At 45.7% G+C, this 14938-nt stretch overlaps 1 protein-coding gene across 7 annotated transcripts in view; it reads right to left on the bottom strand.

Annotated features, from left to right (window-relative positions):
* SDK1 (sidekick cell adhesion molecule 1) overlaps window positions 1-14938 on the bottom strand; it is a 605542-nt gene that overhangs the window by 13878 nt on the left and 576726 nt on the right. For 5 of the 7 annotated variants that reach the window (XM_082199580.1, XM_082199584.1, XM_082199579.1 and 2 more), the window contains 4 exons: window positions 11873-12037; window positions 7461-7598; window positions 2562-2733; window positions 388-517 (listed from right to left, as the gene is read on the bottom strand). In XM_082199580.1, coding sequence (XP_082055706.1) covers window positions 388-517; window positions 2562-2733; window positions 7461-7598; window positions 11873-12037 — 605 coding nt within the window. The remainder of the gene's footprint in view (window positions 1-387; window positions 518-2561; window positions 2734-7460; window positions 7599-11872; window positions 12038-14938) is intronic. The other 2 variants (XM_082199585.1, XM_082199583.1) reach the window with 1 other exon arrangement.

The following is a 14938-nucleotide window of genomic DNA, read 5'->3' as shown; positions in this document are numbered from 1 at the left end:
AATGAATTAAGTTACAGGAAAGGAGATTCTGACTAAACATGAGGAATAACCTTCTGACTTTTGCTCTGTTTTTATATTTTGTTGGAAGCGGCCCAGAGTGGCTGTGGCAACCCAGCCAGATGGGTGGGGTATAAGTAAGTAAATAATAATAATTCTGATGTTAAGAGCTGTTTGACAGTGGAACATACTCCCTCAGGAGGTAGTGGACTCTCCTTGACTGGAAGTTCATAACAGAGGTTAGATGGCCATCTGTCAGCAGTGCTTTAGCTGAGATCCCTGCATTGCAGGGGGTTGGACTGGCTAACCCACAGGGTCATTTCCAATTCTACAATTTTATGGTTCTATGAACTTGCCTGCCAACCCTCAACCACAGGGCAACAAACTCACCTCTGATTCTGAAGCATCCAGGGGTTTCTCACTGAGGGCGACGCTTTCCGTCAGCACTGCTCCATTGTACTTGTTACAGATGTCCTCGTCGGAATAGTGGAGTCCGCCAGGGCTTGGGCGAGGAGGGGATCTGGATGCAGCAAAAGGGGGGGGGGAAAGTTATGGGCTGTCAGAGCTATCAGGCAGAACGCATGTACTCTAATCTTTTTTTTAAAAAAAATGTGTGTATAGCTGAAACTTGAGGGCATTTTGTGCAGCTCATTTAAAAAACAAACAAGCAAAGTATTTTGTGAATTTCAAATACAAACCTAAAGAGCAACAACCAGTTACATGGGGAGAAACTGGGAAAAAAATGTATTGAAAAAGTATTCAAGGACACAGGTAAAGGAGGCAAGTCAACAGAAGCACATGTGTATTATTGCTTCTTACCCTGTAACCAGGGCTGGATTTAGGTGTGATGAGGCCCTAAGCTACTGAAGGCCCTTTCTATGTCCAGCTGTCCTTTGTCAACAACAAATTGTAGCTGGTTTTTGTGTTGAATATATGCTGTTTGGTAATTTATGGACCTAATAGGTCCATGCACAACACAAAACACTGTTGCTGGAAGTAGGTTTTATTTTATTTGTTTTTTATCTTATATTTTAGAAATGTACATCCAGGCTTTTTTCCTTTACATTTTTGGGGGGCTCCTAAGAGTGTGAGGCCCTAAGCTAGAGCTTGTTTAGCTTATACATAAATCCGGCACTGCCTGTAACACATGTGTGTTATATAACCAAAGTTTTCAAGCGCTGTTGCATGACCATATCACAAATTTGGAAGAATGGTGATCCATGTCCTTCTATGCAATTATCGGGGTGGTAGACCGGCTGGGTTAATTCAGCCACAGACTCACAGAGCAGACAGAGGGACTTTGATGCTTATGACAGCTCAGCCTTCATGATGTGGGTTGTCATGCTGTCTTCCTCCCTTGAGGCTTAGCATGGCCCAATCCTTAATAAGGGGCACTGGCACATCAACAGTCATTTGGCTGCTCCAAGGACCCGGAATCAAGGTTGCACCCAACACGGTGGAGCAGAAACTGGCCTATCTGGGCTGAGGGGGAGGATGTGTGTCTGTGCGAAGAAAACCATTTTGGATGTGGCTTTGGGGTTGCTTTAGGATTTCATTTCGGACCAGCACAGTCTGGGCTGGCTTCTGCGCACCTGTAATATTTGCTCAGCCTAAAACACTGGTAACTAATAGATCACTCTGAAGACACCATTGATCTCTCTGGTGCTCTTTCATCTTAAGGAAAACTTGCTTCCCAAAGACTGCGCTGAGCTTCTCATTGCTGAGGGGGAGACTGAATTTTGTACTAGCTTCCCCCACCCCAATCCATGCTCTAGCAAAAGGGCTGCCTGCACCACAGCTGTTGAGTTTACTGAGCCCAGGGAGCATATTTCAGAAGAGTTATGTCTAATTTGGCTGAATTTTTCTTTTCTTTTTGCAGGGGTGGGGGCTAAGCTGGGTAAAGTGTGTAGGCAGGAATGAAAGAGCTGGAAGGTGTAAGTTCATACCTCCCAACGTTTCTTTGATGAAAATAGGAACGTCCTAAATAATAATAAATAATAATAATAATAATAATAATAATAATAATAATAATACCCCATTCACCCATGCTGGGCTGCTTCCAGCATATAAATAATAATAATAAAACACTAAAAAAAAAACCATCCCTATCTAGGACTGCCTTCAGATGTCTTCTAAAGGTTGTGTAGTGACTTATCTCCTTGGCTTGGGAGTCGCATAACTCATACCCTCCAAAATTTCTCTGATGAAAATAGGGACGTCCTAAGGAAAAGCGGGACATTCCAGAATCAAATCAGAAACCGGGATGGCTTCTGTAAATCTGGAACTGTCCCTGGAAAATAGGGACACTTGGAGGGTTTGTAAGTTTTTACCTCTTCATGTTTTGTTTCAAGGGGATATTTTATGTATGCGTTTTTAAATATGCAGTGATATGCCCCTAGCCCTGAGTCTGGCGTGGGTTCCAAACTGGAATAAATAAGCATATAAAACACGCTCCTTGATGGCAAGGGTCTCATCCTGCCTGCAGCCCTTCTCCAGAGCGCCTGTGCTTGGCCGGATGCTGAGAGCCATGGGTCCAGGCCGCGTGGGGCTCAGAGCTGCCTTACCTCGTCCCATTCTTCTTGGAGAAAGTGTTTTTGACGTTGAGGTGCCGGCTGTTGAGCTCAAGGGCCGTAAACCCCCCATTATCCAGAGTGACAGATTCTTCCACATTGGAAATACTTTTTCCTGGGGACAAACGGCGACAGAATGAGCGCAGGCAAAGTTCCTGCCCTGGCTCTGCATGAAGACAGGGAGAGAACCGGCATTTACAGACAATCATACTTCCTTTTAACAAGGTCTTTGCTATGAAGACAAGACAGTTTGTCACAGGAATTTGCTATGCTTCCCTGATTATTGGAGTACTACCAACGAGACAATTTTTCATCCATGTTTTCACAAGTAATTTCTACAAAAGGGCTCACCAACCTGGTGCCCATGGGCGCAATGCTGCCTGTTAAAAGTTTCCAGTGGGCTTCCTGGGGAAGTGCCCCAGACTTTTGAGCTTTTATATATTTTTTAAAAAGCAGATTTCTAGCCCTTCTGGAAAGAAAGTCACAGAGCAAAATGTGCAGGTACCTTTTGTTATTATGATTAATTATTAAATGTCTATACCGCCCTTCATCCAAGGATCACAGGGTGGTTTACAATATAAAAACACAAAAATACATAACATACTAACATAGTTTAAAGCCCATAGATTGTTTAACAGCCAAAGTCCTGGGTGAAGAGTAATACTTTTGCTTGGTGCCTAAAGATATGAAGGCACCAGGCGAGCATCCCTGGGGAAAGCATTCCACACATGGGGGCCACCACAGAAAAGGGCTGTTCTCATGTTGATGCTCTCCAGACCTCTTGTAGAGGAGGCACACTAAGAAGAACCTCAGATGATGATCACAGGGTCTGGGCTGATTTATATAAGGAAAGGTGGTCCTTGGTGTATTGCGGTCCTGAGCTGTTTACAGCTTTATAGGTCAAAACCAATGCTTTGAATTGGACCCGAAAAGTGATAGGCAGTCAGTGCAGTTGGGCAATTTCTATGAAATCTGAGAGGTGGGGCTACATTTCCCCAGTACTGAGGATTGCTCCCTGTTGTTATTAGACAGCAACATCTGTGCATCTCTCTGTGTGTGATATTTCTGTAACCAGGGCTAGCAGGACATCGTTGACATCTCACAGCAAGCATAAGGTTGTCTTTCTAATTCTGCATTATTATTTTCTAATTTAGGCATTTTGTGACTGGGACGCCCAGAATGCTCCCAAAATTCACGAGTCCAAAAAGGTTGGCGACTCCTGACCTACAATGTCGCATTTCATTAGGACAACACCAGCAATTTGCAATTTCTTCTTTTGTAAGGGTTTTTTCCCCCCTGAAGGGGGTTCTGGGGCTCTGATGGTAAGCAAGGTTTGTAATCACATACAGGTTTCGCCATCAGGCATAGATGCCTGGAGCAAAATTTAAAGCAAACAGCCAGATTAAGTGCTCTCAGGCTTAAACAGCTCATCTCACCTGTGTACCCTGAGAACACAAGAGAGGCTTTCAAGTTACACAGCCCCCAATCTCATTCAAGTTATCTTGAAAGTAAAGCTCCATTGATTTCAGTGGGATTTATTCCTGAGGAAGTATGTTTAGGATTACAGCTCTGCTGCCTGCTCCAGCCAATGTTTACTGAGAAACACCTTTGACTCAGCTCATTGGCACCAAGGTCTGGCCTGCATGCAACAGAATGAGGAGACTTAATAGCACCCTGAGGTGGCAGAAGGGATCAATGCCCCTTCAGAATGCAGGGTTACATTCCTGAATATTCCTTTGCATAAACTCACTGTAAGAAGAAAACTAGCACAGGAGGGAGTGGGCTGTAACTTTTCTCCCTAGTGTGCTCATGTTTTGTTTATTTGCAGGGAGCATTTTTAAAGGTATTCACCATCTTCGGTCTGAAGTGCTACTGTCCACAGTACCACCTAGTTTGCTGCTACATCGCATTCTGTCTCTTTTCCTGGTTAAGGGCTCATCCACACCCACATTTCTACGCACAGATCCTGGCTTTCCAGGTCTGTGCCCAAGTGTTTTTGTTTTTGTTTAGTTTTATTTGTCCTGGCACTTTCCCCAGGAAAGCCTATGTTTAACTGCTGAATTGGAACAAGTGGCAATGGAATTTTCCGCGATTGCTCTTTGCTCCAATTCAGCAGAAAGTGTGGGCTTGCCCAGGACAACAGCACAGTGCTATGTCTGTTTGCTCGAAGAAATTTACTTGCACACAAGGAAGGCTGTATTGGTTTGCACAGTTGCATCCCTGCGAGTTGTGAGCTCGACATATTCCAGCTTCTAGTGCTGCGCAGAGCGCTCACTGAGAACAAAATCATTGCTCCACTACCTTCATAGAAGAGGCCACATCATGAGCTATGGGGACAGGATAGCATTTCCAAAAATTCAGCTCTTAAAGAAGAGTGCCAGAAGCTAGAGAAGCATGAGGAAATATATTCTGGGGTTACCAAACGGTAAACAGATCTTACACCCAATGTGCAATTTGCTCAGGCTTTAAAATGCAGAATCCAGAACAGAATTCAGTGCTTGTATTCCACAAGGGTTAGTAGCCAGAGGGCTATATGCCCAAACCAAGGGCATCTCTGCACAGCTGGCAACCCATCTAGATGAGTGTAGTCCACCTGCCAGGGGCTCAACAACCCATCCACCCCACTCTCATTTTGTAGACCAGGGCAGGCAGGAAAAACAGGAGGTTTATTTAGCCCCTGGCTGACCACCATACATGGCGGGTGACTTGCCTTTGACTTAGAGGGTCACCTGTTGCTCGGGCAGCCTGCATTAAGGCAGGGGGGTTAGCTTTGCATTTAGCTACTTGTTATTGATACATTTCAGCTTCATGGAGGGAACTCGGAGGACATTCCTGTCCCTCCCTTTATCCTCACAACTGCCCTGTGAGATAGATTAGGCTGAGAGATGGCAACTGGCCCAGCGACCTCCATAGCTGAGCGGGGATATGAGCCTAGATCTCCCCAGCACAATGACCCCCTGAGCACATATAGCAATCTCTGAGCACATAGGCAGCGCGATTCTCCAATATATAGCATCTGTTGTGTGCCCTGCAACTCAAGGGCCTTGCTGACCCAGCTGTGTAACCCCACAGGACTCTGAGACACAGCGAGAGCTCATTTAATGAGCATGCTCTCCTCCCACCCCACCCCTAGGCCAGCCATAAATCTCCTCTGCTACAACAGGCAGCTATTTGATCCCAGACTTCAGCTGTGATGCTGCATTACGGCTTGGCAGAAAGGTGGAGGACAGAGCTGCCTTTTCATGTGCATCCTCCAGATGGAGAGCACAAGGAAGGAGATGAGAGATTTGTCTATGCACTGTGCATAGAAGCCTGTAATAGCATTAGCTCAGTAAAATGCCATGGCATTCATACATTTCAAATCCCAGGGGAATAAAACCTGATTTACTAACACTTGTTAGAAGTGAATTTATACTGGGGGAAGGTGGGGGATATATAAATCCTTTCTTTGAGCACTGAATCGCTGAGTCTTCAGAAAAGAAAAGATGGCTTTCCTTAGCCAGTCCCTAATACTCCCTCTTCCCATTGCCTTGCCCCAAATCTTTTATTAGCGGTGCAGCACCACAGAGCCCAGGACACAGTGACTTCCTCCACCTGCACGCTAGAAGTTCCAGGAAACCCCTGGCTCTTAAAACTAATGCATATTTCACAGGTCCGTGCAGGTTACTGAAGCATCACGCACAACTGGCAGCAGCTGGAAAGACTTGGACATCTCAGGAGGAAAACGGGAGGGAAACTGATTTGAGAAGTTCCTGACACAGGATTCAGGGGCTGAGCAATCCATATATAAGCACCCCTTGCGAAAGGCCAAGAGGCCAGGTTTAAAGAGAGGAGGAGGGAGAAAAGAAGAGGTGACTTTTGAGGCATTGCAAAGGGTGCTTTAAAAGCCCAAAGGGTAAGGAATTCACAATGGGGAACAAAAGTTACCAAGAGACATGCAATCCCGGAGCAGCTGGGCAACAGCGAGCCTCACAACCAGGACAACCCAGACACAAACATATTTTTCCACTGAATGCCCAGAATGGTCAGGCATATGGTGACGCAAAGAGATATTAGCATTTTATCACATGACAAATTCCACATGCACTCAGGTGACGGCACATTTCAGCAAGAGCAGCGATTTTGGGAAAAAGCAGAGATCACAGCGGTGTTGTTCAAAATCACGTTAAATTTTTAGCCATTGTCAGGGCAAGACTCTCCCCTTGTTTTCTGTATGCATTTTGAAATGTAGGTGCCCCTGGTTCTTTTTGGAAAGCACCCAGGTTAGGAAGGGTCTCCTACACATATGGTAACGTGAGCTAGCAAAATGGACAGCACCATTTCAGGCAGCAGGTGGGGGGTGATTTCATCTTTTGAAGCTCTCTTGTTTTAAAAATTCACTGCAACTAGCAGATCAGCACGGCAAAGGGCTGAGTGAGAACCTTTCTCTCTGACGCACTAGTTTTCTATCCATGGGAAACTGATTCTAAATTTGTATCCATTATCCGTGTGAGGGTGCAGTGCATTGTCTCCCTGCAGCTTTCTACAGGGAGAAATTTTTTTTGTTACGTTGTTATGTTCATTATACAGTCATACCTTGGTTCTGGAATGGAATCCATTCGACTTCTGAAAACGTTAGAAAACCAAGGCGTGGCTTCCGATTGGCTGCAGGAGCTTCCTGCACTCAATCGGAAACCGTGTCGGATGTTCGGCTTCCAAAAAGCACCTGCAAACCAGAACACTCACTTTTGGGTTTGCAGCATTCGGGAACCAAAACGTATGAGTACCAAGGCGTTTGAGAACCAAGGTACGACTGCATTGTAGTCTCTGTTTCTACTACATAGTATTCTTTGGGGGCCTGTAAGTCACAGGCAGAAGAGCAGAATGCCTGGTAGCACTGAGAGGCCATCTCACCTGTGTTGCAGTTCCGGTATTTCTTGGTCTGGCCATGCAAGATCAGGGCAAACACCACCATCAGGATGAGAATGAGGCTGCAGAGAGCCATCACCAGCAGGAACCACCATTCCTCATAGAAAGGGGATTCTGTATGAGCTGCAAGCAAGGAGATTGGCAGGGTGGGGAGGCGAGGGGGAGACAAACAACCTGTTTAGGAATCAACCTTGCAACAAAATAATCTTAATCATTTGCCCAGCTTAAGTCATCCCATCCAGAACTTCTATTCCTTTCATTACTGATTTTGTGATCAAGATTTCTCCAAAGGTAACAATGGCTCAGCTCAGGCATATCAAAGGTGAATAGCAAAAGTTTCCAATTTTGGAGAAGCCAGAGTTTCCCTTGAAAATGGACCAGGATCTGAACCATTATTTTTATTATTGCTTGTTCCTGCTCCCTGTGCTCCAGTTTCTGTTGCAAAGGCAGTTTGCACATCTCTTGGGTTCTGCTCTGGGCAACAACAAGCATGAATAACGGGCAGCGCGCGGACAGCCACATTTCCCATTTCTCCTGCCACTCAGAAAGATTATCTGCTGCGAATCTGACAAGGACCAGAGCAGCATCCTAGCAGCACTGGCTGAGCTCCGCTGTGGCAAGGCAAACCACAGGCAAGTCTGAGAACGGGTTTAATTAATCACACTCGGCTTGAGTGGCAGGAGCCTGTAGTGCTCTGCATCCTTTATTCCTGGCGCTCCCAACAGAAAATGATATTCTCCCCTATGGCCGATCTGAAGCAGGCATTAGGGCATCACAAGGAAGTGGGTGGTTAAATAGTTCCACTCAAGCGGAGATCACATAAATATGCTGTTTACTTGCAAGGAGTTGCACCTATCCCTGGGAGGCAACAGAGCCAAGGAGTTGCGGCACTTTGCAAAGTATGACTTGCGTCCAGGCTACGGGAAATATTGCATCTCCCTAAATGAACCTGACCAGGTGATGAGATTCTCAGGTGAGCACCTTCTCTCGGTCCCATCAGATGCACCATTGATGGTGACATGAGAGAGAGAGAGAGAGCCTCTTCTGTAGCTACTTTGCGATGGTGGGATTCCCTCTCAAGAGAGGTCAGTCTGGCACCTTCTCTGTCATCCTTATGCCAGCAGGCCTTTGGAAACTAAGGGGCAGGTGAAGCTGGCCACTGGGCTGCTCTCAGGACAAACTGGATTTCAATGCTGGTACTAAATTGTGCTTTGATGTACCGGTATTTTAACTACAGTTTTAAACCAATCTGTTGTACTACTTTGTATCTTATAATGATGTTTTAAAATGTTGGAAGCCGCCTTGAATCCCAACTTTGGGAGAAATGTGGGTTATAAATGCATTAAATAGTAAATAAATAAAGCATCCCTTTGAATGAGCTGGAGCCTCTGTCCCTGCGCCACCGCTGCCCTTGTGGGGTTCTGAAATAGGAGCTGCTCTCCTCCTGGGGGGGAGAGTTGGGGTTCAGCTATGCAGGGCCAGAGCTGGGGCAGTGAAGGTAACTGCGATGATGGGGGCATTTGGCTCCCACTTTCGATTCTCCTTCTGCTCAACTGTGTTTGGGCTTCTCACACCAGGAGCAGAGAAAAATGATGGCAAGAGAAATTTATTTTCTTTTCTTTTTTAAGGGAAAAGAAAAAGAGAGAGTAGTGCGAGGCTTGCAGAACTATCCATATCCCCCCTCAGGAACCAAACTTTTGAACCATGAAAAGATTTATTATTATTTAAAAAATAAAAAGGTTTTTTTTCTTCTTCTCAGCTTTTGCTGAAGCAGCAGAAGTGATCTGAAAAATGCCTCCCTGAAGCCAGACAGAGACTTTCACTAAGCACAGGGAGATCTCTGAATGCTGGGTCTAGCAAGGCTTCTAAACCTGCAGGAGGCCACCGGTTGATGCTGCCTATAGGAAGTTGTGTTTCCCCCCAGCAAAACACAGATCTATGTACGGTGGTACCTCAGGTTACATACGCTTCAGGTTACAGACTCCACTAACCCAGAAATATTGCCTCAGGTTAAGAACTTTGCTTCAGGATGAGAACAGAAATCGTGCTCCGGCGGCGCGGACCTCCGGAACGAATTAAGTACCACTGTATCTCGGGTTAAGTACTTAATTCGTTCCGGAGGTCCGTTCTTAACCTGAAGCTCCACTTTAGCTAATGGGGCCTCCTGCTGCTGCCGTGCTGCCGGAGCACGATTTCTGTTCTCATCCTTAAGCACTGTTTCTGGATTCTTTTCTAAGCATTTGGGTAGGCCATCTCCAGCTTGGAGGCCAAATTTGGCCTCCTCACTGCGTCCTGCTGTTCAGATGCCACCCGTCTATTGCTCCCATTAATCTTCTTTCCAGAAGTTGCATCAGGGACAGTCAGATCTTATCACACCACATTGTGGGCCCAGCATTACAGTGGTCCCTTGGTTCTCATACTTAATCTGTTCCGGAAGTCCGTTCCAAAACCAAAGCGCTCCAAAACCAAGGCATGCTTTCCCATCGAAAGTAATGCAAAATGGATTAATACATTGCAGAATTTTAAAAACAACTCCTAAAACAGCAATTTAACATGAATTTTACTATATAATGAGACCATTGATCCAAAAAAGGAAAGCAAGAAACAATGTACTGCAGTCAGCAGTCACACAATCAATCAAACAGTCACAAAAACAAAAAAAGAGCAGCAAAAACAAAAACGCAAAATAAATAGCAAAAACAGACAGACCTCAGCGTAACACTCAAAACAGAAGTGTGGCACTCAAATCGGAAGCACAAGAGCATGTTCGACTTCTGAAAATAGTTTCTAAACCAGAACACTTACTTCTTGGTTTACAGTGTTTGGGTTCCAAGCTGTTTGAGCACCAAGGCATTTGAGAAGCAAGGTAGCACTGTACTTGAACTCTGAGCCATGTTCTTTCATTCAAAGCAGGGAGTTGGGCCAGGGGAGGAAGGCCATGTACATGGCATCATTTTAAACAGCCATGCCCCCCCCCAGTATTCTGGGAGCTGTAGTTTAAGGGTGCTGAGAGTTGTTTGGAGACCCCCTCCTCCCCAGTGCCACGGTTCCCAGTGGTTTCACAATCAAACACTCTGGAAACTGCAGCTCTGTGAAGGGATTGGTGATCTCTGAATACGCACATACATACATAATTTTATGTGCTCAATTCGTGCTCAAGGTGACGTACAACATAACAAAAGTAGTCATAAAAATAATTAAAACACTTAAAAATATGCAACCAAACTGAACAATTGCCACACAAATCACAACAACATTTTTTAAAAAAATACAGAAAACCACCAGCAGAAACCCACAACCCAACAAACACCCCCTAGCAGCCCTCCAACCCAAGAGTCAGTTTTTGTAGGTGGAGTCAGTCCAGGCTAGGTGGAAAAGGCCTGCAAGGCAGAGAAGATATTCTAGGACTCACAACCAAGATGTTAATGCCCTTAACAAATTACAGTTCCCATGTGGCCAAAGCCATTATAGTTTAAAGTGGTATGATACTGCTGAGTAGTTCCACGGAGGAAGAGCAGGTTATCAATGAAGCTGCAAGCTGAATGCTGGAACATTCAAGGTCCCATCTGCACTGTACACCTAGAGCAGAATCATGCCATTTTAAACAATCATGGCTTTCTAAAAAGATGATAATAATAATAATGGGAACTGTAGTTTGTTGAGGATATTAAGAGTTGTTAGGAGACCCCCTACCTCGCTACAGAGCAACAGTTCCCAGAGTTACCTGGGAAGAGGAATTGATCATTAAACCACTCTGGAACTGTAGCTATGTGAGGGGAATAGGGGTCACCTAACACCTCTCAGCACACTTAACAAACTATAGTTCCCAGGGATACTTTGGCAGAAGATTGTGACTGTTCAAAGTGGTGTGAATGTGGCGTAAGAATAGTTTGATTAAAACATTCGTATCCTGCCTTTCCTCTGGGAAACACAAACTGGGTGCATGTCTCCCACGTATCCTGCCCTGTTTTAGAAAATTGGGCTTTAATGCTTTTGCATTAATGCAGCATTGACCCCTGCTCTCTGAATTGCGAGGTGCTGTCACCTTTACACATTGAAAAGATCCCTGGCCCTGAATGGTGTTGGCTCATGAAATAGAGCCACACAGAACGGGCACGACTGCATGTTTACATGTGAGAGTGCAAGTTTATCCTGCTGCAGCTTCTCCTGTTGCAGTGAGCCCCCTTCCCAGATTAAAGAAAGGCACCAGCTGTGCTCCAATTCAAACAGTCTCTAGTGGACTAGTACATTGCAGGGGGCTTTGGGTTCCTTCTAGCTCGGCAGTTCTGTGATTCCATGACCAAATCCTACAATGGGAGGAGCCGCTAGATGTTGACCACCCACAATAACTAGACTTTGCCCAAGTCCCCGGTGAGGCACTGGCACAGTTTACCCACCTGATACTGCAGTGGAAGGAGCGCTGGGTTCTCCGTATCCAAACTCGTTCACAGCCACCACCCGGAATTCATAGCTCACTCCCTGCTTCAGCCTGTCCAGGCCTACTGTATAAGACGTGGCGCCGCGGGGAATGTCCTTCACAAACAGGTCCCACAACCCTTCATCTAGAAAAGAAGCAAGGAAAGGGGTTTGGGGGAGCATTCCTGGACCTTTCACAGAAACATGGTGTGAGTGCTGGCCACCAATGAGCTCCACTCCCAGAGTTCACAAGGATAACCTATGTGCAAGGGTAGGAAATCCCATTGTGTGCTGTTGCGCAAGTGGCCTTCCAACTGCACGCTGAAATATGCCAGTATCAGGTGTTCCTAACTGATGAGGGAACACAGCACATGATGTGGAGCCCATCCTTTGCACTCGCCAAGACTCCAGGTTCATTCCTTGGCACCTCCAGCTAGAAGGGTCAGGTTGGAGGAGATGGGGGGAAGCTAGTAGCCATCAATAGCCCTCTCCTCCATGAATTTGCCTAATCCAGGTGGGTGGTCTTCACTGCCTCCTGTGGGGTCCATGGCTCAACTATGCGCTTTGTGAACAAGTCCTTTTAAATCTGTCCCGAAACTTCCAACATTCAGCTTCATGGTACGAAAGCATAACTGGTTTATGGAATTCTTGCTTCAAGAGAAGAGCCTGGGGCTGGATCAGGCCAAGGGCCCATCTAGTCCATCATCCTGTCCTCACAGTGGCCCACCATGTGCCTGTGGGAAACCCACAAGCAGCATTCAAGCACAGGAGCATTCCTCGCATGGCTTCCAGACATTGGTATTCCAGAAGCAATACTGCCTATGGAGGCAAAGCATAGCCAAAGCCCCTGCTAGCTTTTGATGGCCCCCTCCTCCTCCATGAATCTGTCCAATCCTCTTTTCAAGCCATCCAATTTGATGGCCAACTGCCTCCTGTGGCAGAGAGTTCCAAAGTTTAACTAGGTGCTGCATGAAGAAGGACTTTCCTTCTGCTGTCTTGAATCTTCACCGGATGCCCATGAGTTTTAGTGTTATGAGGAAGAAGAACTTTTCTCTACTGCTTTCTCCATGTCCTGCGTAATTTTATAAGCTTCTATTCCATCACTCCTCGCTTGCCTTTTCCCTAAACTAAAAAGTTTCAAAGGCTGCAACCTTTCCTCAAAGAGGAGTTGCTTCATCCCCTTGATCAACTGGGCAGCTCTTCCCTGAACCTGCTTGAATTGCTATACAGAAGAGGCATTCAATGCCCACAAAACTGGTTTCTAAGAGCCTAAATGGTACGATTTTTGTCCATAAAGGAACTGTGTGCAAGGCAGGGGAAAATAAGACATTTCCTTTAAAACAACAACAAAAAACAACAACAATAATCTTACAATGTAATAAGGAAAGCCTAGACTTTTATTTAAAGTCAGAGGGCAGATACACAGCAACCGAGAAGGTAGCTTGCAGTACATAAAAACAAATAAAAGCTTCATTTCATTCTGCACAACATCCGTGTAATAGAACGGGCTGTCTGTGTTAGTAAATACTGAGAATTTCAATTTGAGGGCTGTCTGGGTGGTGGCTTCCCTCTATAAAGGCAAGATCCCATTGGTGAATCCCATTAAGGAAGTGACTGGGAATACCTGCTTTTGCTAAACTAGGGCTTTCTGCCATGGGTATTACAACAGCCACTTGGTCCATAATGGAGATGGGGGTGAACTTCCGGGTTAGCGCGAACAGCTAATGGCGGATTCCCTCCGAGCTCCGGAGGGAATCTGCTCCGCTGGAGACGGGTCTTGCCGCGACGGCGACACGGAGACCCTCAAAAAACGCAGGTGCGGATACCTGCGGACCTGGTGACTCGGTGGGCACCTCAAACGCCCCCTCTGACTCACGAAGAGCCTTTTTAAAGGCTACGGAGAGGGTACAGAGGGCGGCGCGGTGCTGGGAGTAGACCGCTACCCCAGTGGAGCAAAGCCGCGTGCCATGGCTGAAGAGCGCTGACTTTTTCCCCTGAATTCGGCTGGAAAAGAAACAACCTGTGAGTAAGCGGAATTTGGACTTTAAAATATCTATTTGTGAATTCGGTACGATCGGGGTGTGTGTTAAAGGGAAGTCCGCACCCCCCCCCTTTTGCAGACGATCTAAAGCAACAATAGAAGAACTAAGCTGGAGAGCCTACACTTTGCGGGGTGAGTTAAAAAGGATATTAACTTCCTCGATTTGGCAAAAAGAAATTTTGAGCTGGAGTGTAAGAGTGGAATTTTAGAAGTTTCCTTTGTTGTGTACAACCCCCCCTCCCGGGCCCGGGAGCGTTCCGTGTTTGAGTCTGTGGAAGAGCAATACGGAGTTTGACAGCTGTCAAACGGGCAGTTTAAAGTTGAAAAATCTTTATTTGAGATCTCTCTGGACTAAAATGAGTTACAATTGAACTAAAATTGTTGGAAACAAAGAAACAACAACGAGTCAGAGGTTTGTTGGAAAAAGATTACTAAGTAACCAGATTCCCTCTAGGGGGGATTCTGTGACATTACAATGGCTGCGGATGGAAAGCTACTAGCGGAAATCGAAAGAATGTTTTATTTGGTGGGAATTTTACAAGAGCAGAGTCTGACTATGAATAAACAACTCACGGCCTTGACTTCTGGAATAAGCAGCTCTGCTGAATGTATTGAGGACTTGAATGAGAAAGAATCTGCAGTTGAACTGGAAATGATATCTCAAGAAGTGGAGGAGACTAAACAAGGAAAGGACAAAGCACAGATGGAAAGCACCAACCAGAAGCTTATACTAGTGGAGTACAGGCAAGAAGACTTTTGGATCACATGGATTACAAATCTGCGAAAGATGAAGGAGGAGACCCCTGGACTATATGGAATACAGGAACTTAAAACAAAGAAGAAATATGATTGGGGCCTCCACTTTGACTTGGACTCTGACTTTGACTTTGACTTTGATTCTGAAGTTGAATGGTTTGTGGAACTTCTGCAGCAGCTGTTCTTAAATTCACTTGCGGGAAGAAAATTTGGTTTGACGGGGATAGATCTCCTTCGAGACTCGACGGCC

The sequence above is a fragment of the Podarcis vaucheri genome, assembly GCF_965113315.1.
Source record: "Podarcis vaucheri genome assembly, chromosome: 14".
In the NCBI taxonomy this organism is placed as follows: Eukaryota; Metazoa; Chordata; class Lepidosauria; order Squamata; family Lacertidae; genus Podarcis; species Podarcis vaucheri.
This window is presented reverse-complemented; position numbering and strand designations above follow the sequence as displayed.